The sequence below is a fragment of the Thunnus albacares genome, chromosome 22, assembly GCF_914725855.1.
Source record: "Thunnus albacares chromosome 22, fThuAlb1.1, whole genome shotgun sequence".
In the NCBI taxonomy this organism is placed as follows: domain Eukaryota; kingdom Metazoa; phylum Chordata; class Actinopteri; order Scombriformes; family Scombridae; genus Thunnus; species Thunnus albacares.
This window is the reverse complement of record NC_058127.1, coordinates 5,127,563-5,151,925: the sequence shown is the minus strand read 5'-3', so window position 1 is coordinate 5,151,925 and position 24,363 is coordinate 5,127,563. Positions and strand designations below refer to the sequence as shown.

The following is a 24,363-nucleotide window of genomic DNA, read 5'->3' as shown; positions in this document are numbered from 1 at the left end:
TGTTATTGTTGTCAGCAGTGGTGGAAGAAGTATTCAGATCCTGAAGTACACATTAGCAGTAAAATGTAGTTAAAGTATTAAAGTAAAAGTACTGGTTTGGTCACTCTGACTAAAGCTGTCACATAAATGTGGTGGAGTAGAAGTATAGAGAAGCATAAAATGGAAATACTCCAGTAAAGTGCAAGTACCTCAAAGTTGTACTTATGGACAGTACTTGAGTAAATGTACTTAGTTACTTTCCACATGTGAATTGTGTGTTTCATCTTCATCTCTTTGTTTTAATCATATGTAATGAATCACAGAATGAATGTGCTCATGTCCACTGGAAGTCCTGTTATGTCTACATGTACAATACAATACCAAGATTATCATGAAAATACTGAGTACTTTCATGATAATGAAATACTTATTTCATTCCAATCAGAATAAAGTCCAGTGAGTAGGCAGCGGCTTTGTCTCTTTTATACTTCAAACAGAACACGCATTCAGTAGCAAGAAATCCAACCAGACTGGCTGTAGATCTTCTACTGTACTGTCCCACTGATTGGCCCAAAAGATTACAGATGTCTCATTTTTTGTGATCCTCAATTTTAAAGCCGAAAGAATAAGTGTAAGGAATGTAACCACTGCAGTCTGTATTTATGACGTTTAACAATAAATCGCATTGCTACTTGAAGTTATACAAATTTGTGAGCATTCAGCATTCAATTTTATGCATTTTTAAGGCTACAGGCCTACAGCAGTGGTAGGCAAATAGCAGCCTGTGGGTTAAATCTGGCCCTCCAGCCAAAATATTTGGCCCCCTGATGCAAGTTTTGACTGTAATTACATCAACACTTTTACATAATTTTCACAGATCTATTGTAGATAATATGAATCCCAGTGAATATAAGCTTGTTGTATCTAAGGAGAGGCATTAAAACCATGACGTCAAATGTGTTGTTTGCCTGCTGGACCAGAATAGATTTGGTCTTCACAAACACACAGAGGTGGCAGTCAAACAGAAATGGTGTGTTGACGACTTTTCTTTTTCTTTCTTTCAATCAACCATAAATGAAGTTGCAGCTGTTTATCGTGATTTAATCTTTACACAGAACATATGACAACAAATAGTATTCAAATAAGCTCACTAATTTGACCTCATGATACAATGCAAAACACTGTTATAAATCTATTTTATTCTTGAATGAATTAAAAGAAATAAACAAATGAAAAGTTCTAAAAAAAACTGGCCCGTAGTTGAATCTCAATGCAGAGACCTGGTCTACACTAGGCTGTATTGTATAAAGGGGTCATTTTTGTAGTTAACATTTTCCTCCAGTAAGTGACACTAAAGGACTATTTAACCAGGTATGTCACAGCTGGAGCACAGAAGCATGTGAAGCACTTTTACCAGTTTCAGAGAAATTGGGATGGTTGAAGAATAAATAAATAAATACACTTTAATTTGGGAATATGAGCTGTTTTATTCTTGGTCATCTTTTTCTTGGGACATCATATTGTATCAGTTATTGTGTCAGGTAGCTAGGGCCATTGACTGGTTGGTGTGACTTGCTGTTTTGTTTTATGCAGCCATGAGGTAGCGCACAGCAGTACATTTGTACACATATTTTTGCATGAGTTGATGATGACTGTTGGAGCTTGTTAAAGTGATAAACTTTGTGAGACATTTGTTTGTGTTTGTGGGGGATAAATAGACGGAGATCACACCTGAAGCCTCAAACAGACTGCATCTTGTCATGGAGAGATGCCCAACAGCTGACTACACAGACTCTCCATCATTTCACAGGTGTTAGTGGCTCAGACTGGCTTCCTACAATAGTTTCTGTTGTACCTTTTAGGAGCACTCATTTTGTTTTGTGTTTCAACACTGTATCCTTGTATGAGACACTGAGGAAGCTGTTAATATTAACATGGATCAACTAACAAACCACCTCCCACCTATGCTACAGGGGTGTGTAATACAAACAAACCCTCCGTGCTGAAGTTAGCAGGCAGAATGGAGCTGCTTTCATGGGGCAGAGTTGAGGATCATATATGACATTAAATCACATGTGTAGCATCAAATAACATTGTCAGACAAAAGACCACAAACTCAGTAGCTAAAAAATTAAAGTAAGCTAAAGTCTGTTGCTGCTTTACATTACAGTAATATTAATGTTGCTGATAGTTTGGATAGTTTGACTGATGATGCATTCCCACTGTGTGTTGTTTGTCCATAATTACTGTAATTCCTCCTTCAGCAGATGAGGTACAAACAAACTCTGCACATACATCATTCTGCACAGAGACGATCAAACAACTGAAGCAACAAGAAGCAAAGACCATTTTTTTACTGGAGGGGGATTTAAAGAGTGAACAAATGTGCAGAAAACACTAATTCTTGTGCCACACTTTTCCCTTCTGTCTCTCCTCTTAAGGAACATTTCCTGTGACTGACTCTGACCTTCTATCAAGCAGAGGAGAACAAAAGCTCCTTTATTTCTGTGGGCTAAAGTCATTAAAAAACACACCTACACATGTTGGCTTCCACCTTCTTTAGGGTGTGGAGACACAAAGAAATAGTAATTACAGTTGCAGTCACCAAAGGTGACTAGGGCATCAGACAACAAATACAACACAGGAAACACAAAACTAAGACCTGTTAAAAAACACTTTCCTTGCAAAGGATGGTGAAGACAAAGGAGGATAAAATCAACTATAGAAAACAAACATAAAAATACAACATTTAGGTCAACATTAGTCAATCAAATAAAACCACCATTACAGATGCACTCAAGCAATAATGATATTAATGTATAGTACCTTCAATGAGGAAACTTTAGGGACCTTTAAAAGGAAAAAACTTTTCGGAATGTCAACTCCTCAAAGAGACAAAAAACAATGACCCTAATTTAGGACCAAGCTAATGACTTATAATAGAAATATGAGAGGTCAAAGCCCTTAAGGGCATAGATCAAATATGCCTCTCCTTGTTTGAGGCATTTGATTTAGTCCCCATCCCTGGCATCAGAGCTGATAACTTCAATACCTGACAGTCTTACAGTTGAATCAGTCTCATGTTGTGCTTCCATGTAGTGTTTGGCCATAAGATAATTCAAGTTCCCAGTATGAAGGGCATACCTATGTTCAGCCACTCTGTCCCTCAGCCTCCTTTTAGTGAGGTCTACATAGAAACAGCAGCAAATGCATTCAAGTCAGTACAAGACATGGGTAGTATTACAATTTATGAAACTGATGATAGGATAGGTTTTGTTACTATATAATGTGTATATAGTAGCAATTTCCTCCTCTCAAGTGACAGAGTTCTGTTGTGAGCCTTACACACTGCAACAGTTTTTGGTTGCTGTAATCATTCCTCCTGTTCATACTGGAGGTGAAGGGATCCCCATCTCAAGATAGAGGGCAAAATCCACAGTAACTGTTCTGTTTAAAAAAGCATTTTTAAGTTCAGCTAAAGCAAATATAAGGATTCTACAGAGTTAGACAGATCGAAGTTACAGTCTTGTTAAGTATGACTCTTTGTGATGGGGACACATATCTCATCGTTATGGATAATGACTATTTGCACCTTATCATTCTCATCGCATGTTCTTTCCGCCAAAAACCGCATGCGTGAATGATCAGGTGCAAATAGTCATTATCCATAGCATTTATCGCCTACAAAACAGACAGACAGATTTATTCACGGTACAGAATTCCTTCCTTTACAGTCATGTTAACTCTTTGTATTTAAGGTGTCATTTAGATGTGGGGATTTTCAAGAAAATGTTCTTTCAATTATATATATATATATAATCACAGCACTGCTACAAAGCCTGTCACTGCAATGTTAAATGTGACCAACACCCGTTGCCAGGTGGAGGTTCATGTCCCAGATGGCAAAATTGCTGTGGCCCAGATCTTGGTATATACATACCTAGAGCACCGCATCTCTACCAAAAAAGGCCAACATTTGATTTGGGAAATTTGGGCCATATTTGCTATTTTACATTTGGGCCATTTCAGGCTCACATCCATTTTGTCCGGGCCAGAAGAAGGCCAGCAGTGCCGCATTATTGCTTGAAGTGGCCCACTTCCGTATGTTATCTGGGGTCTCAAGCAGCAAAACCTAAAGGATGCTTTTCAAGTTCAACTCTGCAGCAGCAGGAGCTGCTGAGAAAATAACTGGATGAAGGAAAGACACGTTTCACTGCACTCTGTCTTCCACTTAAGGTTAAGGGCTGTTTGTCACATGACTTGTCAAAGGGTCCATCCTTTATTGAAGACTGTTTTGAAATCTAATTAAGCATCTAAAGCTGTTAATGTTTGCCATTATTAGCTTATTTTTTTAAGAGCTCTGTCAGTGTTGTTTGCCTGCATGAAGCTTGTCCATGCTTGAGCTGAAAGAACTGAGCCTTGAGGGACCCCACAATTCAACTGAGCCGTTGTGGAGGTGGAGTTACCCAGAGCAACAGAAAAAGTTCTATTCAGGAGGTATGATCGTAATAAAGTAAGAGCTGGGCCCTTGATGCCAACCCAAGTCTCTAGGCAATTTAGGAGGATACTGTGGTTGACAATGTCAAGTGTTGCACTTAAGTCTAAAAGGACTAAAATCAAGCAATCACCCCTGTCTGCAGCTGGAAGTAGGTCATTAGTTACCTTAACAAGAACTGTCTCGATACTCTGAAGTGGTCTAAAACCAAACTGGAAGCAGTTAAAAACACTATTGCTATTCATAGAAGAAATCAATTGAGATTAAATTACTTTCTCCAGAATCGTAGATAAAGAAGACAGATTGGGGATGGGCCTGTAGTTGCTTAAGGACAGAGGGTCCAAATTGGGTTTTTTAGGCAGAGGGTGGACAATGAGATTATTAAAAATGTGCAGGATAACAGGACTAACAGTGGGAAATATTCACCAGGTGGTGACTCCAAATGAATAATAATGTTGCTCCGTAACTGCTGGATGTGTTCATTGTTTTTTTACATGTTGAATGGATGAACGTTTCTACTTTTTTCATGTCTTTTTCCATGTTTTCTTCTCATCAAATGTACTGTATAAAATAAAGTTTGTTTATCAAGTTTTTATAAATCTTTTACAGTTTTTATTGGTGATGAATATAATTTATAGTGATGTATTGAGAACTGAATTTTTTTATTTTCTCCTGGTTTTTCTGTACCTTATAATCATGTTTTTTTCACTGTATGACTGTATCACATACTACATATTCTGTGTACTTGTTCTAACATTTTAAAGCTGCTGATGCAGTGAAATCAAGCCTCACGGTAGTTCAGGAAAGCACTGAAGTCATAGATATATAAACACGACATGAGTGTCCTGACTGAAAAGATCCAAAGAAGCCATGCTTTTATTGCTGCATTACATCAGTTATCAGTTCAATCAGAAAAGACAAGTGAATGGAGAAAAGATCATGTTTATTATAAAAGAGATAGAAATGATCATAAAAAGTCTTTGGCACTTGGACTCCACAGTGATGTCATCCCTGAGCAGCCGTGAGATAAATAAACATGGAGTCCAGGCATTGCTGGTAACTGACTTTTGATGATAATCCTGTCGAAACTGGGTGGAGATGGAGAGGTGGAGGGGCGCGCATAAGAGCTGCATGACTAATGCAGGAAAAGAGAAAGACATATTTAAAAAGACAGCAAACAGATGACGCTAACAGTGAAGGTGTGTCGCCGTGCTATGGGATAGATGTGATGAGCCAGTGAACAGCTGATACTCAATCTATGCCCAGGGCCGGCTCTAGACCCCCCCCCCCCCCCCCCCCCCCGATCACTTCATTTTGTTTTGAAGCACTTTGTAAAGTCCGTTTCAACACAAGCTCTATCAATAAATCATTTATCATTCTTCTGATGTTTAATAATGATGACTGACACTTTACAGTGGTGACAGTTTGCAGAAAAATGTGATGAATTAGGGGTAAAGTCTTTTCAAATATCCACAGCAGCCGTGCGTAATGATCAGCTGTTGGAGAGCCTGTGCGTAATTCTCACTGAGGTCTGATGAGCGGAAACGGACACAACTGTTGACGTACAAACGGAGGTTTAAAGACCTTTACATCCATTTTTGGCTCACAGTGACAGCAAATGAGGCTCGTGCATGTGATTCCACAGTGTTGATTTTCTCTCCATTCACTAATTTTCTGTAAAGTGGTAGTGATGGGAACTTCTCCCATCCTCTCATTTTGGGAATGTTGAGTCTTATTTTACCTGATATGACCTCTGCTGACTAACTCTGTCCTCATCATATCAGACAGGATCTATAGCTGCTGCCTTGATGGACTCACATACTTCAGGATATGTTCCAGTTGATGGTGTCTGTAGAGTAGCAGTGTATGTTGTGTCTGTTCTTCCTTCACCTGCAGACAAATCTAAATACACATGCAAATATAGTTACTAATTCTTTGGTAAGGACACACAATGATTCAGGCAATAAACACACCTGAAGCATAAATTATAGATAATGGTTGACCAGAACTGTTCAATTACATGAGTGAAAAAAGGTCAAGAATCTATGTTTAAATTATTTTTGATGGGAATAAATTATTCTAGCTTTAATGTGTCCTGTAGACAACTTGAATAAATATAGATGGTTGCAGTCTAATATTGATTAATATTTAAATTAGCTGTGTTCCCTTTCCTAATATGGAAATGATATTTATGATTCAATATATTTTATTGCACTAGTGTTACCATGATAATGCAAGTATGTAAGAAACCATTTAATAATACATAATAAAAATGAAAAAAAAAGAATGAATGAATGAAACTGAAAGAAGTGAAATGTGTGTGTGTAAGCTGCAGTTCCCATGACTTTCTGTCACTGTGAAGGGTTAGAAAATGGTTTAAGGTTTGGCCAAAGTACTGATATAATAAAAATAGACTCCCTAGCATCCATTTGTGGACAAAACATTCCAGATGTACGGGATGAGTTACTGGATTTGTCCATATTAACATTAGTTACATAACTGCAGCTGTAGCATACAATGAACAGAACTAACCTGCTGCAGGCTGTGTTTTACTGCAGGTAGCTGGAGTGTTTGATATGATGTTAGATGTTATTGGGTCAACATCTGTGTCGTTGCCTAGGAAACTGGAGGTAGTGTAACTCCTAAGGAATAGGGCAGTACCAACGTGTGAGTGGTTAAGTGAGAGAGCGAGCGTGAGTCAAGTGACGGTGAATGTGAGCAGAGCAAAGGAAAAGGTTAGCAGTAAGGCCATATTCAGACCAAATCAGGCGGTGCAGTGTTCAGCTGCAGGGTCGAGCAGAGGTGTGTGGGGGTGTGGGCGTGTTTATTTGTCCTCCGGAACGTAACCGCTGTGAAACAATCAGAAAATAAAGTTTTCTGGTGCTCTCTGTCTTTCTTGCATCTTTTTCAAAATGAGTCGGGAAGCAGACAGCTAAAAGCCTAACTTTACCTTTAACGTTAGTTGTCGTTAGTACATTGGCAATCTGGCGGTAAATGTACAGTACAGACTACAGTGTGTCAGTTAATAAATGCTGCAGCTTGTCAAGACCAAGAAAAGTCACGTCTGTTTCCCCAACTGCTGGAAAACTGAAGAGGGTTAGCTTCGAAGTTAGGAACAATGGGTTAGCCTAACCTGCTAATCATCAACCCCCCCAGGCCAAACCACTCGACCTAGGGGAAACACTGCTACTGCATATAAAGTAGCACTGTACAAATAAACAGTATTTAATTTGACTAAGACCTACATTTAATTAGTAACAAGGTCTAACTGTAACATTCAATAATAATAATAATAATAATAATAATAATGAGAACATAGCAGTGTATTATCAGTTACACAGAGATCAGAAATCTACACAGAAATCTATGTTTTTATGGATATAGTGTCAGACATTATTACTGATATTGGTCAGTGACATTTCAGCACGTCATACGTTGTAGGAAGGAGCAGTTATCCAGACAGCTGCTACTGGCTGCCATTCAGATCCATATCCTTCAATCTGTAACGTTGTCTGAGTCCAGCAGATATCGTAGCATCATCATCTAACATTAGCATTATTGCTACTGAGCTAGCTAGCTTTTCTCCGTTTTCTTCCTAGAACATCTGAAGGTTTGGACCTTTTCATTCTGAAATAAATGTTAATATCTGCTTCTTGACATCTCAGACTTTGTGATACATCATCGTTCTGTTTCATTGCGCACAGTAACATTACAGGTGCAGGACAGAAGAAACATTTTAAGGAACAGGGGTGCAAAATGTATTTCTATCTTTCTTTGCGTATTTGTTCATATTTTATCCCAAGACAGAAAATGAGAAGGGGCGCCCACCGGCAAATTTTTATTGATCTATTTTTTATTTATTTATAATTATTTTCCTTTGAGGGCGACCAGCACCCACCAGACAAGGTGACGCCCCAAGCGACCGCCTATATGGCCTATGCCTTGAGCCGGCCATGCCTACGCCTCCAGGAAATCACAGTTAGGAAATAAAGTGAGCATGTGTGAGAGATGAGAACGACAGGATGGTATATGGATAAAACTACAGACCTATAGGCATACAAAAAACTGACTGACTGTTCACTAAGCTCCATTTGTGAAACCATAAAAGAGAGGAATATTAGTAAAACAGTCAGTTTTACCATTACAGTTTTAACCAGTCTGTGCACATGGGCATGTGAGTATTGTTATAGACAGAGAGGAAAAAATGAGATAAAGGTCCATATGTCATTCAGTGTCAATATGACAGCCAGTCTTAGGATTTATTTACAGTACTCTAGTCATTCTGGGAAATCACAACACTGCGATGTTTAAGGTGAACAACACCCGTTGCCACAGGGAAGCAAAACCTTAAGGGCTCTATTAATGTTCAACTCTCGGGGAAAATAATGACTAATGTCTCACTGTACTTTCTCCTCCGCTTAAGCTATTTTTTGAATAGATGGTTAAGGCTGCTTGTAGAATGACTTCTCAAAGGGTCCATCCTTTATTAAAACCTGTTTTGATGCCTAAATAAGCATCTAAGGTTGTTAAAGTTTGCATTTATTAGCTTATTTTTTAACAGTTCTGTCAGTGTTGTTTGCCTACATGAAGCTTGTCCATGCTCGCCTTCAGACTGAGCCTCCACTCATCTGCAGCTAAAATATCAAGAAGCTGCAGGTGTTATTTTCCTTCCTCCCTGCTCTCAGACTAAGGCTCTTTTAAAGGAATACTCATATACCTCATATACCTCAGACCTCTCAGACATCAACAGCAAAGCTATCACACACAGAGCACACAACATTGTACATGACCCCATGCACCCCGTCTACTCATTCTTCACACTGCTTCCATCTGTTCGCAGATACAGATCTCTGGCCTGGAAACAGGCACATTATGGAGTATCTGCCATAGCATTGCTAAACAAAATACCCCAATGACTGTAACTTACGTGTGTTTGAATGTATCCCGTATGGATGTCTTTCATGTAGTAATGTTGTGGATGTTGTTGGGACAGGTAGGAGTGCGTTTGGTTATTAGTAATAATTCATAATTATCATAGATAAATGTGAATTATGAAATCAAGAGATTATTCATATCACTCAATAATCCGAGCACCAACTGTTGGATCTGTGAGGAGCGCAGTTGATTATTTGCAATAATTATCAATTAACAATTATGAGGCACCACCTGGAAATCACAAGCAATAACCAAACAAGGTAGTCTCATAAAAGGAGTTCACCTAGAATGTTATATCTGAGAGATATCAACATTCAAGGGTGAACAAAGAAGGTTGAATTCGAGCTCTGACTCCCTCAGTCAGCCACTTTTCACAATATGTTACACACAAATATGACAAAAGAACTTCTCTTTAAAGATATAACAGTGTTCATTAAATTTCCTGTTGAGGTGTGAAATTTGCAAAGCATCACTGGAAATGGAGTTTGCAATGGACTCACATTGTCTGTAGGCAGCATTTTGGCGCTGTTCCTTTGTCTCATGGGGAACAAAGGAAAAAGCACCTCGTGGTCAGGCCTCAGCGGGTACATGTAGGCCTTCTCTGTCTACTGTATTTATGTACGTGTGTATTCATGTGAGGCTCTGTACAGACTGTGGCAACAAATTTTCTTGAAAGACAATAAAGAATCTATCTACCTACTGTATATGTACACTTCAACAGTGTTTTGTTGCTGTAATCATTCCTCCTGTTCATACTGGTTGTCTTAAGAAGATCCACAGTCTTTGTTCTGTTTAAAAAAGCATTTTTAAGTTCAGATAAAGCAAATATAAGGATTCAACAGAGTTAGACAGATCAAAGTTACAGTCTTGTTAGTATGACTCTTTGTTTCCACAGACAGTGTTACCTGGCTAAGTTGTGGTGGAAGGATAGTAATACAAACAGGAAATCTCCTAAAAACAGTAAAATTTTGGAAAATTCCCACTCATACAAGCTTTAGTTGAACTTCAGAATTCATTTTTGCTAATTCATCCATGTTGTTTCAAGAGGAGCAACAGAAAAGCAGATCACCTTCAGACGTTTTAAAATGACTGCTTTACTTTTCACCTCAAGGAGCTTCGGTGTCCTCAGCAATAGCAGAGTATTGTGCAGCGGAGGGGGGAGGCACACATCACATTGCCATGAATACTGACTATTTGCACTTGATCATTCTTCCCGCATGTTCTTTCCACTGAAAACCGCACCCATGTTTACAGAAATGTATAGGTTAGTCTATGAATGGGAAATACTCGCTCAATGCAAATCAAATATTAGCAAAACAGTCTTGTTTTCTACAGACCATTTTATATTTAGTGATAAACGAGTCACACACAGGGCAACAAACTCCAACAAAAAAAACGTGTCAGGTAGAAAAACATGCAAGTGTCATTATCACATCTCTGAGGTCTGGTCTGGTTGTGGAGGTGATGTTGTGTCTTGAGTAGTGTGTGTTTATGCAGGAGCAGAGTCTCCTCACAGTACTTTATTTCTACATTTTATTACTTTTAATTTAATGTTTGTAATAAACTTTAATTTGCTTTTTAAAGCTTTAGTTTCATGTTACTTCCCCTCTAGTCACAGTTGTAACATATAGAGGCTCAGACAGAAATCCTCCTATTTAGCATGAATACTCAGTCAATAGTGGTAACGTCACTATAATGTATTTGTAAGCAGATATAAGTGTTTATAAATGTGTTGTGTATTATGGCTCATGGGCTGCTTTCATGTGTTGTTTTTTATGCCAGAGCTTAATTATTGTGTGTGGATTTGGTGTCAGATCGGCAGACAGTGATCCATAGTGATTTCTCCTCACAATAACAAATTATTATGTAGAAAATGTGTGAGTGGCCTACTTACTTGCATAACAACAATGCAGATATGACAACCAGTCTTGTGATTTATTCACAGTACAGTATGTTAACTCTTTGTATTCAAGGTGTCATCTAGATGTGGGGATTTGCAAAGAAATACAGTTTGGATTCTGGCAAATCACAGCACGGCTACGTGCCACTGCAGCTTTTTTAATATGAACAACACACATCGCCTTGAGCAACAACACCTGAAGGGTGAGATTCAAGTTCTCTAATATGTGAGGCAACAGTAGCCTCTGGTTAAAAAAAAAACTGGGTAAAGTACAGTAACAGCCAAAAGTTTGGACAGACTTTCTCATTCAAGTGAATAGGAAGGAGTGTCTAAACTTCATGGTACTTTTGTTAGTTTGTCTCACTGCACTCTGTCTTCCACTTAATCTACTTTTTGAATAGACGGTTAAGGCTGCTTGTAGCATGACTTGTCAAAGGCTCCATCCTGTATGAAAGCCTGTTCTGAGGCATAAGCATCTAAAGCTGGCTTCACAGTTCTGTCAGTGTTGTTTGTCTATGTGACGCTTGTCTAGGCTTGACTTCAGGCTGAGCCTCCACTCCTTTGTAGCTAAAATGGCAAGAAGCTGCAGGTGTTATTTTCCTGCTCTGCTCTGAGTCTTCAAGTCTGTTTTAAAACAATACTTGTATACCTATATGTACATTGCAACAGTTTTTGGTTGCTGTAATCATTCCTCCTGTTCATATTGGTTGTGAAAAGATTCGCATCTCAAATGATTTCAATATAAGAGATGGGAAAGTTGTTAAAATTAGTTTGACGTTCACCAGCTGCAACATTAAAACGCTGCTTACAGAGTGATGCATCATTAATAATAATCCAACAGGTTTTGAGCCCACAGTTCAGGCTGTTCCCCAATTATGCCCCCTAACTTCAGAAGCAAACACAACACTAATATTAGTCAGTGTCTTCAAGTTTTCCCACACGCTCCAGAGGAATGGGGCATTCTGATGAATCGTTGAGAGAGAATCTAACACTTAACAGTGATCTGTGATGAGAGCTTAAACTTAAAACTATCAGTTGAACACACAAAAACAGGCTAACAGGACTAAACTGTAGAGATGACATATGTCACCTGATGACGTCACCTGATGACGTCACCTGATAACGTCACCTGATGACGTCACCTGATGACGTCACCTGATGACGTCACTAATCCACGCCTCCCCTTTATAAAGAATGAATCGTCTGCTCCAAGTGTAAAAACAATCAGTACTGACTGGAGCAGGTTCTGCGGCAGAGAGCAAACTGGACAAAAAAGAAATTTTTCTTCAAAATGCAATGTCCCAACACAGTCATCAGGTGAGGCATGACTTGCTTTTTTAAATCATGGATGATGTTTTCATAACGATGAGCATTATAAAACCACTTGGAGATTTTGACTATAAAGTAAACTATACTGTGCATCATGCATCACAAGCGGTAGCTGGATAGACTGGAGATAGAAGACTATTACACTAAGAATAAGTTCATTATCTAGTACAAAATAACTATGAAATATAAATGTTTATTCTTACTCTGTGTCTCGTAGTCATGCTAGCATTTGTTCAAAATGTGTTTTCATATTGAATTTGGTTGATTTCTGTGTGAATATGTACATTTCCTGTGTGCGGGACGCCTGCTAAATAAGTGCATATGTAGGGCCTTCATAGACACAGCCATCTTAGAATAGGTGTGTCCCAATACCCACCAACACACACTACACTTCTCCAAACACTGCTTCATATTCATATTCATATTGGTATCACACGGTTCACCATGCTGTTTTGCACAACACCAGTCCAGTAATTAGCAGAGGTACATCTAGTCTACTGTATTGAATCGTTTGAGGACCGACAATAATCAACTGATAAGAAGAAGTTTACAAGTTGGATTTGGTATGACTATATTAATATTATTCATATCCAAAAACTAAATTATAGCAGATCCTCCACAGATGGTTATCATGTGCTATTAACATATGTATTATGTTGTAAAATGGCAGCAATTAATGAAAAAATGATACTGTTTGGCAGAAAAACTGTTGTTTTACCATCAGTGAGTCCTGTGACATGTTACGATTTACAGCTACCCTCATAGCATGTGTGTAAATATTTAGTTGTTACTCAGAGTTATGTTGTAACTGATCTCCATGGTGCAAGCTTTTATTTTAATAATGCATAAATCACAACTTAGTAATAATTTTCGTTATAACTAAGTTTGAACTTACACACAGCTGCTGCAACAGGCTGCAGCAGTTATTTGTTCTACTCTGCAGCTACATGTTGTTGCTTGTAACGGATTAATATCTACTCTATAACTGTCCAGAGGCTCTCAGGAAATATCTGCAGAAGCCTACAGCCAGGCCCGGACTGAGAAAATCATTCAGGCCAGGAAATATAGCACGACATATAGCCTCAGTCAGGCCACTTTTTTAGCGGGGGGTCCCCCACTCGGAAACGTTTAGTTACAAAGACTCCTGCATTCTGGTGAATTTTAGTGCATGTGAATGACAAACTAATGACCAACAACTGCTTAGTACAATGTACTGTTATGAGCTTCAAAAAAAACCAGGGAGGGAGGGAGACAACATTACTACTACTGTGGCACCAATGCTACTCTCTCCACCTTCAAAAAGAAAAAAGCAAGAGTACAGCACACGTATCGTACTCAGTTTACCGATATACACTAACAGTTACCCATCAAAGGTTAAAATAGCCCTATAACCCACACAAACATTAAATAACAAACAAATTACAGTAGCCTGAATAGTGACAGAAGATGTTGTGTTGTCTCAATAATTTTAAATTATGAGCTCAAAGTATGAACTCACTGACTGAAATTTTCACCAAAACGAATGAATTTTCAAATAATATTGAACGCATTAACTTGCTGGTTTTGCTGGTGACCAGCTTTGAGTGTGTTTTGGGCACATTTTTGCTGGTTTTGCTGGTGACCAGCTTTGAGTGTGTTTTGTGCACATTTTTGCTGGTTTTGCTGGTGACCAGCTTTGAGTGTGTTTTGGGCCTGTGTTTTGGGCACATTTTTGCTGGTTTTGCTGGTCACCAGCCTATATTGGTGGTTTTTGTTGGTGAACTGTTGGTTTAAGCTGGTATTGTGCTGGTCATGCTAGTGACCAGCCAACAGTGATGTTTTTGGCTGGTGTATGCTGGTATTTATTCAGAGACCGGAGGGTTGTACTACGAAGCAAGTTCAACATAACCAGGCTTTCTTTGTGTGAGCTGGCTCAACAAACCCTAAACTCGCGATCAGAGATAAGTGGTATCACGATGGTGGTTATAAACTTTCTTTGTTAACCCAGGCTTTCTGCCTCAGGCTATGTGCGCGTCCCCATAAAAGGGGGCGTTTGGCGCGTCATTTGACTCTTTTTCTGCACAAAATGGACAGATCGTGTGCCACTTACTTCAGTCAGGAGGAACAGATCATTATAACGGAGAGCTATGGAGAATATAAATACATTTTCACAGCAAAACGCAACGCTGCTGCTGCAAATAAGGCGAGAGAGGAATGCTGGCAGTAGCTGAAGTAAATTCATTCATTATAAGACAAATTCATTAATTTATTAATTACGTAAATAGTTAATATACTTATTTTACCACTCAATGCACTCTCCACACCTCCCAAATTCAGAGCTCTTAAATTTTAAACTTGATGCAGCAGATTTAAACATTATACTCAAGAAGTGCATTCAGGTCTGACTCTGTCCCATAATGAAGGATAAGTGGAAATCACTTTAGATTCTGGCCAAATAAAAGTGAAATTAATATTACAGATTGAATATTATCTCTGATAAATACCAATAGACTCATCTTTTTTTTGTTCAAAGTATTTCTTCATTAGTTTTTTTTTTGTTTGTTTGTTTTTTCTTTGAAATACAATTTGATATATTGTAACAAAATCTCATCCTGCAAGTAATACTAACCTCTTGCACCATTACAAATTTACAATATGACATATCAAATCAATGGTATGTATGATAAAAGACAAATCACTTTTCTAATCGATGTTCTAATAGCTGCAGTAGCAGCAGTGTTGAACGGACTTTGCAGCAAATCATGTAGTCAGTGAAAGGACGGCGCTTTTTATTGCCGATTTAAGCCGAAACTTGGAACATAACCTGCTCCGGACCAGGTTATGTTTGCGGTATTAATTACCATGGTGATGTAGCCAGATTAAAAGAGAGCCACCTTCGTGACATTGAAAACCCTGACTTTATGCTCAATATACCTTGCTAACCCACTAATCTCGCTTCGCAGTACACCCCTCAGGTTGCCTGGAGAGGATGATCATGGTGAATTTCAGCCAAGACAAACAATTAACTACAATGAAACTAACTATATTAAGTTGAACTAAATCCATTAAAGAATAAGTAATTTTAGTATGATATTTCCTATATTATATTTAGTTAAACAATAACTACAATTAGTGTACCACAATATGTAATAATATCAATAAAAACTGTAATAACAGCAACAACAAGCCACTAATGATAATAATAATAATTTAGTTCACAGTAACCCCCCCTTTTGCCCCTGTCGACATTCGGCCCCTGTAGCCACCAATGGAAGCAGCCTGGAAGAAAACACACAAGACCAGATTATATTGTTTGATCAGGTCGATTATGGAGAATAGGGTCGGGCAATGTCTACCGAATTGGCATATGACGATATCCACGGTGATACATCTCAATGGAAGATGATATCGGTTCAAGAAAGAGAGCTAACTTAAACTCTGGGTCAGTTACCATGGTAATGCTGACTCTGTGAAATGAACACTGGCAAGTTTTCTTCAACAAACCCGGAGTTTCTCTCTGTTTCCTCTTACAGAATGTCAAGTCTTCATTCATTTCATAGTATGAAACACAGCATAAGTATGTAAACCTGACAGAAATAATTTTGCTAGAGATGTGATCATATGTCAATTATCATAAAAAGTAGCTTCTTTTCATGATTGCTAATTTTATTATTCTGCCTCCATACAACAATACTAACGTTACACAAAACTATAGACCTGTTGTAAAGATACCTTCCTTCTCTGTATCGGACTGTCTTGGTGCCATGGTGGTGCAGAGTTGCTCCTTTCAAGAGGATGGGGACAAAAGTCATCTATCTGGCTGAGGCAATATGGGGCAGGTGGTGTCATCCACTCCATAACAGGCATGGCAGGGGTCTGACTGCCAGTGGGCCCGCAGAAACTGACAGAGAGACACATGTTGAATATAATGATAAGGCAAAACAAGGGTGCATGCTTGTACAGTATGTATAGTCATTCATCGTGTAATTTAAATCAATATAATACAACTCTCATGTGTGTACGTTAATTGTATTGCTGGAGCCAGCAGCCGGTAAGCTTAGCTTAGCTTAGCATAAAGACTAGAAACCAGGGAAGACAGTTAGCCTGGCTCTGGCCAAAGGTAACCTCCCAAATAGCACCTCTAAAACCGACAGATTTAGTTAACATACTGTATCTCATTTGTTTAATCCATACACAAAAAGAAAACTTGCTGTTTTTACATGGGGTATAACATTACTGCCATTGAATTTGGGAGGGGCTGCATAAAGTTGAGTGCAATAGTATATCAGTTAGGTTAATTTGTACTAGTTAACAGTTAGCTGAAACATTCACTGAACATAGCTGAGTTAAAATTAACGTTAGTAAGCTATAAATTGCCATAATTCTCGAGGGTCATATCTAGCGCTAGATCAGTCTGCACGTAATTTTACCTTCTTTATAAAACAATACATCGATATTATGTCGATGGTTTATTAAACGGTTTATTAAAAAAACTTCACATCATAGGCAGATATAAGTTACCGGTACTTACCGCAGTAGCAGTCAGCGGTTAGTGGCGGTGAATTTGCTGTCGGTGAATTTAGAAGCCCGCCAACCATCGTCACCGGATATCGCACTACGCATGTCCTAAACACAGAGATGATTTTTGCCTGGCAACAGCGGGGCAACAACACCATTGGTCAGCCGAATGCCACTTCCTGTATCAATGTCAAATTAAAACCCCTCACTTCAAATTAAAATCCCTGTAGCGTTTCATGTACTGAATTGTTTTTTTAACCATGATGCATCACACTGAGCCACAGCCACAGCATATTGCCTTGTTAAAAACATTACCACTGCATTTGTCAATCAAAACCACAGTTCCTGCACATAAACTATGGAGTGTGGAATATGCCACCTGAATTATTGTAAATTATTAAATTGTTTGATTATATTAATTTATTAATCGATTGCTCAATTTAGCTAATTTAAACAGATTAATAAAATACTTATTATTATAACCATCTTAACCAGCTTGACCAGTTTACCAACTGGGATTTGCTGGTCAGTCCAGCCAACCAGCTTGACCAGCAGATACCAGTTTAGCATGATTTGGTGACCAGCCATACCAAGTTGGCCAACTATACTGACAAACCAACCAAACCAGCTTACCACCAGCTAAGACTAGCTAAAACCAGCAACCAACTTAAACTGGTCTATGCTGTTTTTTTCAGCAGGGACAGGGGACGATGATGACGCATTGGTAACATTAGCTACGTTAGCTGGCTAGTTCGTTCACTTACCTTTCTTTTTTTCTCTTTTTTCACCTCTGCTTCACCCTTCCTCTTTTTTCCACCGTCCATCTTGCTGCTAAGTCATTTAGCAATAAACGTACTTCATGCCAAACGAAACGTGTAACTGCCAACTACTCTCTCTCTCTCTCCTGGCTGTCACAGCAAGCAGGGCAGTGTTGTGTTCAAAGCAAAAAAAAAATCTGCGGCTTGCGGCGGGCCCGCCTGGCCACCGGGAAAAGTCAAGGTGCCCCCGCCAGTCCGGGCCTTCCCCCAGCTGCTGGAGAAGTTACATCTGATCTCCCATCTACACCACTCTCTGATGCAGGTAAGTTCAGCCAGTTATTTGTGGTCTCTGTGTAACTGATAATACACTGCTATGTTGGGTAACGCTTTAGATTACAGCCCACAACGTACAGTGTAATTACTCTGCAGTTACGGTGTAATCTAATACAGTACTTACCAATACATACATGTAGGTACAGGGAGATGTGAAGTAAGGGAATAAGGGGATAATAGTTTAGGAACTTACAAATTACTTATACTGTAGTTATTCTTTAACTACCAGGTACCTATTCTATTATTACAGCGTATGTACGACCTACTGAGCGATAATCTGGAAATTTGGGAAGAATTTAGAGAGAATTAATACTTTAGTTTAGTTTTAGTACCTGTTATGTTATTACAGGGTACCGTATGACCATAAAACTGAGTAAAAATCTGGACGTTTCAGGGAAGATGGAGTGATGACTTCTGCAGCACTTAATAAATCTGACGTGATTTTATTTCAAAATGACCTTATTACTAACAAACACGCAAATTGCTCCTTTTTCATTTTGGGGGTACTTAAAATAATTACAGGGTACATCTGTTCATTTACTTCAGAACAAAGGTCCAGGGGACAGTGTGTTGTCATGGATGCTGTCAGCGTCTGAGGACTGTCTCAGCTGTCGTTCATCTCACCAGCAAACTTCATCACTGGACGCTTGTTTATGGCAACGTGGCTCCACCTGCCATCGGTAGACAGAATTCACCCACCAACGATGTCACTCAATTGTGTGTAAACACGTTGACAGTTTTGAAGTCATTAAAATGTTGAAAGTTTTCTCCCTGGACTTTGTTTTCGTCCGGCATTACGGCTCCTCAAGGTGCAAGCTTACCCTTTTTTCAGCTCAGTGCACGGTCTCCTTTCATCTAAGGAAATATATAGCTATAGCTAATAGAAATATAGCTAGGGATAAAACATGAGGTATGAATCAGAACACATATATATGGTTCATGTATTCTTCTGATTGCAAATTGTTAACATTTGATGTACTGTACCAGAGTTGGCTTATAGCTCATTTTCATCTGTGGTCCCATACAATTAAAACATATAACAGCACAATAACAAACAGAACAAAGCAAAAAAAACCCACAGGACACATTATACAAAATATGAAGTTACGCACAATAGCACATCACATATTTGCAGGACATGTTTTAGCAATCAAGTTGTTGCCATAAACCAGACTGATTTGGCCAGTAAAGCGTCCATATTCAGAGTCTTGGAGATGTGGATGTGGTGACTTCACATCTGCAGGAATTAAACATTTAAGACTTTTTAGAAGTTGCATTTCTGGATCCCAGCATCAACTACAAGCATAAGGACATTGTAACATGTATAGATTGTTACATAGTCCTGATGTGCTGACTATTTGTCAAACAAGAAAAGTACATCATGATATTGTGTTTACTTTTGTTGGTGAGATTCAATTCCTTTCTGTGATATTGAGCAAAAGTATGACTTACATTAACACACTTTTTAGTGTCTACCATGCATGTGACAATAAGTTTGTAGTGACAGGTGAAGAAGTTACTGAGGTGCAAACCTTTCCACCTGTGTAACCCTAACTGATGGTTTGCATTCTTTTTATTTTGATCAAAGAGAAAACCATCTGACTCTTCTGAGACACATTTATAGAAAGACACATAACAGCCTCCATCATGTAACTTTTTGCATATCAGAAAAAATAAGGACTTCTGGAGAATTTTAACCTTTATGCAATGCATGCTGGGAAGTATATGCAAATAAGTTAACAGTGTTTCTAAATTACTTAATTTGATGAGTTGAGACTAACTAACAAACTAAATACACATAGTGAAGAACACAAGTTAACAGAACTCTGTCACTTCAAATATTATCAACTTATCCTGCACAGTCTTGTTGCAGAATTACATCACTGCACACAGACACCTGAGAAAGGTTTTTTTTAACTAGAAATGTTTTCATAGAAGAAGAAACTGTAGTCTGCAGGATAATCTGACTGAAAGTCCTTCAGTCAGTCATGTGTAATAAAGATGATGACCATGAAGACTTGTTGTGATGCATGAATGAAACCTGAGATGTCACCTGTGATGACTGAACTTTGACCTCATGTGTTGATGACTCCTCTCCTCTGTCTCCTCTCACAGGGAGAAGATGATCTGCAGGATCCTTCTGCTCATCAGCATGACCTCCTGTGTCTGTGGTTAGTTTACATCCTCAGTTTACATAAAGAACATTTCAGCCTCACAAACATATTTTGAGACTTCTATTTTGAAATATATCAGTGAAAACATCAAGAGAACTATTAAAGTGAGTAGAAACTCTTCATTACAGTTGTGAAGGTCATCTATATACAGTTATTGCTCAGATTGTATTAATTATTGGCATTATGAATTATCTTTTTTATACTGTTGTGTCTTTAAACACTTAGCTGTTTTTCTAAATAAGAGCACACTGTAATTCAAAGTATCAGTCAGATAATAATTCAATCCCCAACCTGCATTTGAGGCATCTGACAGCACTGAGCCCATCATCATACACTAAAACTCTACAGAAACCTCTATAAGTGGAGTTTAAAGGCTCAAATGTTAAAGTTCTCAGTTTGTCTGGTCCTCACTTTCCCTCTCTGTCTCCTCAACAGGAACATTTGTTGTGAATGTGACACAGACCTCCTATCAGGCAGAGGAGAATGACACCATCACACTGGAATGGATGTTTACAACCAAACCGGACAGTTCCTCCACCTCACTTTACATCTTATGTGAACTGTTAACTGACGTTAAACACTTGATCCTGTATCATCTATATGAGGGTGTTGAGGTCTCAGAGTCTCAGGATGAACAGTTTGCAGGACGAGTTCAGTGTGACAAAGACGCCCTCAGAGAAGGACGAATCAGACTTCATGTATCCAGACTCAGGACTGATGACTCAGGTCTGTACCTGTGTGAAGTGAAAACAGATCATGGTTGGATCTCTGACAAATGTCGGCTCAATGTCACTGGTAAGTTGCCTATCACTATTTCCCAGAGCACAAGAGGCAAATTGCTTGTAGTCCAAAACCCAAAAATATTTGACTCATGATGATATAAAACAGAGAAAAGCAGCAAAGCCTCACATTTGAGAATCTGGAACTCACTTTAGAGAATAGTAGTTTATTTAAAAACTCTTTGTCCAATCAACTAATGCAGCACTAAATGATGCTCTTCTTCATAATGAGTTTACTTTGCATATTTTCTGCTTGACTGCTTGCATTCACTTTCATTTGAGTAAAGTATGTATGTTACTGTATCAGCCACTGGGGGGCAGCATAGATGTATTATAATACATCTTATATCTTATATTATATCTTATATCTAATAACAGTCACCTATTAACATACAACAAAATATAGAGAAAAGTAGTCTTTTGTAGTCGTGTTTCTGTCCACCTGGTGAACATAAGTCCAATATTCACTCTCTTTTAACTCTGTTTTTGCTCTCTACCATCCCCTGAGGGAAATATCTGGCTCTTTAGCTGCTAAATGCTCCACTATGTTCACCAGCTAGTCTACAGCTAAGTATGTCTGTTTGGTGCTGAGCAGGTAGTGTACAGAGGCTTTTTAGAGCTTTTTCTCTGAAAACATCTGCCTGCTGCGGCCAAAAAGAACACTATGAGAGCACTGAGAGTGAACCAGACCAGTAAAGTTGCAGTCTGACAGATAAACAATGAGCTGAAACTTACTGTAATGCTCATGTCAGCAGCTTCTTTGATTAGACAAATAATGGGGAATGTTTTACTGAAATTGAAATACTATAAAGTAGGTCTGTTAACATAGTTACTACTGCAGAACTACTGCAGACTCTAATTCTGATGCCAGAGTTTAAAATAAATACAACATTTAAAATCTGCTCATCACTCTTTTTGTTTTGTTTTACTTGTTATTTATATCTGTTCATGTGTACGGACAGTTTTACAGTTCAACATTTTACTGGTGTCTGGAGTGGTTAAAACTTTTGGACACTTCCAGTTTGCTGTTAACAGATGCAGGAAAACCCAAAGCTCAAAGCAAATGAACAACAAAAAACAAAAGACAAAATGTAGCTTCAATAGCTGTCACAGTTTATGTTCATTCCCAATTAACTACAAACAACTATCACTGATCAGATAAGTGTTTCCTCTTCAAGACAAATCACTGACAGTTTTTATGTCATTTACAGCAGCTGTTGATCAGCTCAAACCTCAGAAACCTACCGTGAGATCACAACCAGAGAGTTGTGGGAGGATCGGCCTCTACGTTGGACTGACAGCAGCTGTACTCGTCTGTGCTGGACTCTACTTTGCCTTCAGACTTTGCTCTAAACGTCATGACAGAGAAAACGTAGTGGTATATGAGACAGGAAACAGTGATGCAGCAGGATAGAAGATGTGTTTCTCAGAGAGCAGACTTTTCTTTGTCACTGCATCTTTTTACCTTCTGAGTCCATGAAGCTGCTTTTTCCATCCAACCAGACCTCTGACCTTTTCACCTGAGAGAACCCAACAGGATGAGAGTGTGAGAGAGGAGAACAACATCTGATTAGATCCATCAGGACTAACAAGGTCTGTCTGTCTGTTTTCCCTCAGAACTCATTTCAATCTGTCATCCTGTTAGATTTTGACCATCTCCATTTGAAACACTTCATCTCCTGCTAGGCTTTCAAACAGGCCAGTTGCATGAGCCCAAATGAATGCTAATGTTGTTCAGTGTCTGATAGAGTGATTGCGTGTCAAGCAAGTCCTCCAAACTAAAAGACAAAATACTGCATTTATTGCTGCCTCTAAAAACAGCCCATGTTAGAATTATCCTTTACAAATCTCCGTTAAAAATGTTATCTTTGACTGCTTTATGATTCATGATGAAGTACCCCCCCTAGTGGCCAGTTGCTTTACTTACATATATGTAAAATAAAATAATCAAAACAAAAATGAATAGATGAAAACACAAAAATATTAAGAAAGTATATATGACTAAATACTCAGAAAAAGGCATGCAGAGAGTAGTATTCAATAAATATAAATAAATAAGAATCCATTAAATTATTTGGCACCAACTTTGGCACCAAGAGGTTAACTTTTTGACAAACAAAAATGCATACTATATATGCATTTGAAATATGCTATTATTACCATTTCAAGTGCAGCTGTGGACTTTCCCTGTCTGACATCCATCTTATTTCATGTCCTCTCTCTTCTACTGTCTGTAAGTTTAAAAAATTCTATTTTGCCTTATCTATCTATGTTATTTTATAAGAAAAATCTAAAACAGAAAAAAACAAGAAAATTTAAAAATAGAAAAATGTTTAAATTTAAACTGGAGCTTGTAGCACTAATGGTCATTTTGGACAACAGCATCTGCTTCTTTTATTTTGACCCAGTTTAGTTTAAAACATCCACCAGTAAATCAGTTTGGAGGCTAGATGGAAAACTAGTTATCTTCCTTAACTTCAACAACATTGCTAACAAAATGCTGTCTGTCTGTGGCTTGTCAGCTATAGTTTCTATAGAGAGTGCCAAAGGCTAAAGGTGCATTTCAAGAAAAGAAAACAAAAAAAGCTAAACAAATTAAAATATAAACATAACTATAGGTAGGTCTGGAGCGAGGCCATTTATTAAAGCAGAGAAGCAACTTAAAATGAATATAACTTACAAGCAGCTAGAAAAAATCCAAAAGATAAAATAATACATTTTCAATATTTGAAGAGAGTTTAAGCAGCAAATGTAGTGTTTTTTGGCCACCAGGGGGAACTTGCTCTCTAAATAAGCTCAAAATTTCCCTTTCATAGATTGCGTAAATTGCTTGTTTACAGACAATTGACATCAAATAGACACTGAGTGATATTAGTATTCATTTGGAGTCTACATCTGAGAAAATATGTGGCTTGTAAACTGTTGGATGTTCATCAGCTGGTCACTAACTGTGTCTGTGTATTATTTGGTGCTGGGCAGGTATTGTTCAGTGGCTTTATCATACATACATCAATGACCCAACCCAAAACCTCAGGCTTTATTTATATTGTTATTATTAATATTTTTTCGGCTGTGGCTCAGGAGGTAGAGCGGGTCGTCCACTAATCGGAAGATTGGCGGTTCGATTCCCGGCTCCTCCAGTCCACATGCCGATGTGTCCTTGGGCAAGACACTTAACCCCAAA

At 38.4% G+C, this 24,363-nt stretch overlaps 1 protein-coding gene and 2 long non-coding RNA genes across 3 annotated transcripts in view; 1 reads left to right on the top strand and 2 right to left on the bottom strand.

The window, feature by feature from the left end:
• LOC122974249 overlaps positions 1–23,419 on the top strand; it is a 58,438-nt gene extending 35,019 nt beyond the window's left edge. The window contains exon 4 of the mRNA XM_044342260.1: positions 22,391–23,419. Coding sequence (XP_044198195.1) covers positions 22,391–22,593 — 203 coding nt within the window. The 3' untranslated portion in view covers positions 22,594–23,419. The remainder of the gene's footprint in view (positions 1–22,390) is intronic.
• LOC122974314 lies at positions 190–18,286 on the bottom strand. The gene is made up of 5 exons (XR_006400317.1): positions 17,900–18,286; positions 17,149–17,266; positions 16,350–16,518; positions 3,929–3,935; positions 190–200 (listed from the first exon to the last, which is right to left on the bottom strand). It is a non-coding gene; the product is annotated as an uncharacterized LOC122974314 (long non-coding RNA).
• Positions 5,401–7,229, bottom strand: LOC122974320. The gene is made up of 2 exons (XR_006400324.1): positions 6,297–7,229; positions 5,401–5,609 (listed from the first exon to the last, which is right to left on the bottom strand). It is a non-coding gene; the product is annotated as an uncharacterized LOC122974320 (long non-coding RNA).
• Positions 23,420–24,363: the final 944 nt, after the last annotated feature.